Source organism: Buceros rhinoceros, unplaced genomic scaffold (assembly GCF_000710305.1).
Source record: "Buceros rhinoceros silvestris isolate BGI_N320 unplaced genomic scaffold, ASM71030v1 scaffold26177, whole genome shotgun sequence".
Taxonomy (NCBI): Eukaryota; Metazoa; Chordata; class Aves; order Bucerotiformes; family Bucerotidae; genus Buceros; species Buceros rhinoceros.
The window spans coordinates 6118-7449 of NW_010421930.1; the positions used below are offsets into that span (position 1 = coordinate 6118).

The 1332-nt window shown below is 62.9% G+C and overlaps 1 protein-coding gene across 1 annotated transcript in view; it reads right to left on the bottom strand.

Moving 5' to 3' along the window:
- ANKZF1 (ankyrin repeat and zinc finger domain containing 1) overlaps window positions 1-1332 on the bottom strand; it is a 5739-nt gene that overhangs the window by 868 nt on the left and 3539 nt on the right. Inside the window, exons 11-13 of the mRNA XM_010139882.1 lie at window positions 1013-1286; window positions 446-557; window positions 129-329 (exon numbers count right to left, since the gene is read on the bottom strand). Coding sequence (XP_010138184.1) covers window positions 129-329; window positions 446-557; window positions 1013-1286 — 587 coding nt within the window. The remainder of the gene's footprint in view (window positions 1-128; window positions 330-445; window positions 558-1012; window positions 1287-1332) is intronic.

Here is a 1332-nt window from a genome sequence, read left to right on the forward strand (position 1 = left end):
GGCCAACCAGCCGGGGCCCTCGGGGGAGCAGAGAGACAGCTCAGCACCCCACCCCTGGGAGCTGCTGTGCCCACCGCAGCAGCGCTGTCCCAGCCGGGCTGGATCCCCTTGCCCGCGCACGGCCTCACCTTCTCCCTGTCAGAGAGGGCCGCGAACTGCTGATTCTCCCGGTCAGAGAGGGCCGCGAACTGCTGCTTCTCTCTCTGCTCCTGCTCCCAGCGCTGCCGCTCCTCCCGCTGCGCCTGCTCCCGCTGCTTCCGCTGTGCTTTCTGTGCCCGCTTCTTCTCCAGCTTCTTGGCCTCCATCTCCTGCGTCAAGGGCCCTGGCACCTGGGGGCAGAGGGCAGTTGGCACCTCCCACCGATCCAGGGGCAACGGCACAAGTGGGCGAGGGGTGCTTTGCTCTGGGGTTCCCCAGCCCCTGGAAGGCGGAGGCAGGCGCCCACCTTGGCACGGCTGTAGGCGTACTTGTCTGGATGGTCCACCATGAACTTGCGGAAGGCGTTGCGGGTCGGTTTGTCAGCAGAGATGCAGTAGGGGGTTCTGTCCTGCCTGTCTCTGTGAGACAAGGAAAACCAGTTGACCATGCCATCCTACTGCCCGTGTCCTGCTGGGCTGTGAACCCAGCGAAGACAGGGACATCTGATGGATCCCGTAGGGCAGGGAGGGGAAAGCTGCATATTCCTACACCAGCATCCCCCCAAATCCTCCCCTTCTTGCATCTCAAATGCCCTGCAAAGAGTGTTCTCATCCCTACCCTCTGAACTATCTACCAATAAACCTAGGAGCACTCTGGGGCAGTATCTGCCTGCCACTGTGACAGACCAGGCAGGCAGAGAGAAAGGTGGTTCAGCTCTTGAGCCTCCCCTAACACGCCCAGACATCTCAGCTCAGAACAACTAACCCTGGCTGTCCCAGGACAAAGCCTGCATCAGTCTCTCACGGCTGGGACAGGAGGGAGTTGCTGGGCTCCTGCAGCAGGAGCTCAACTGCTGGCTGCCCCATGGCCATACCTGAGGGCAGGGTCTGCCCCTGCCTCCAGCAGCAGGAGCACAGCCTTGTCCTTCCCTGCCCGCGCTGCCACGTGAAGCAGGGTGCAGCCGTGCTCATCCACGGGCTGGTTGAGCAGGGAGCGGGGCATAGCCAGGGGCTGTGTGCTCTCCCCATCCTCGCTGCGCCCCAGCACGTCCTGGCTCTCAGGCACTCCCAGGAGGTGCCGCAGCGTCCCCACGTCCCCCGTTTTGCAGGCAGTGAACAGGGCATCAAGGAACTGGGTCTGAGGGTCTCCTGTGAGGGAAGAACAGGAAGGGAATCTGGTGGCTTTCTCGGAAGA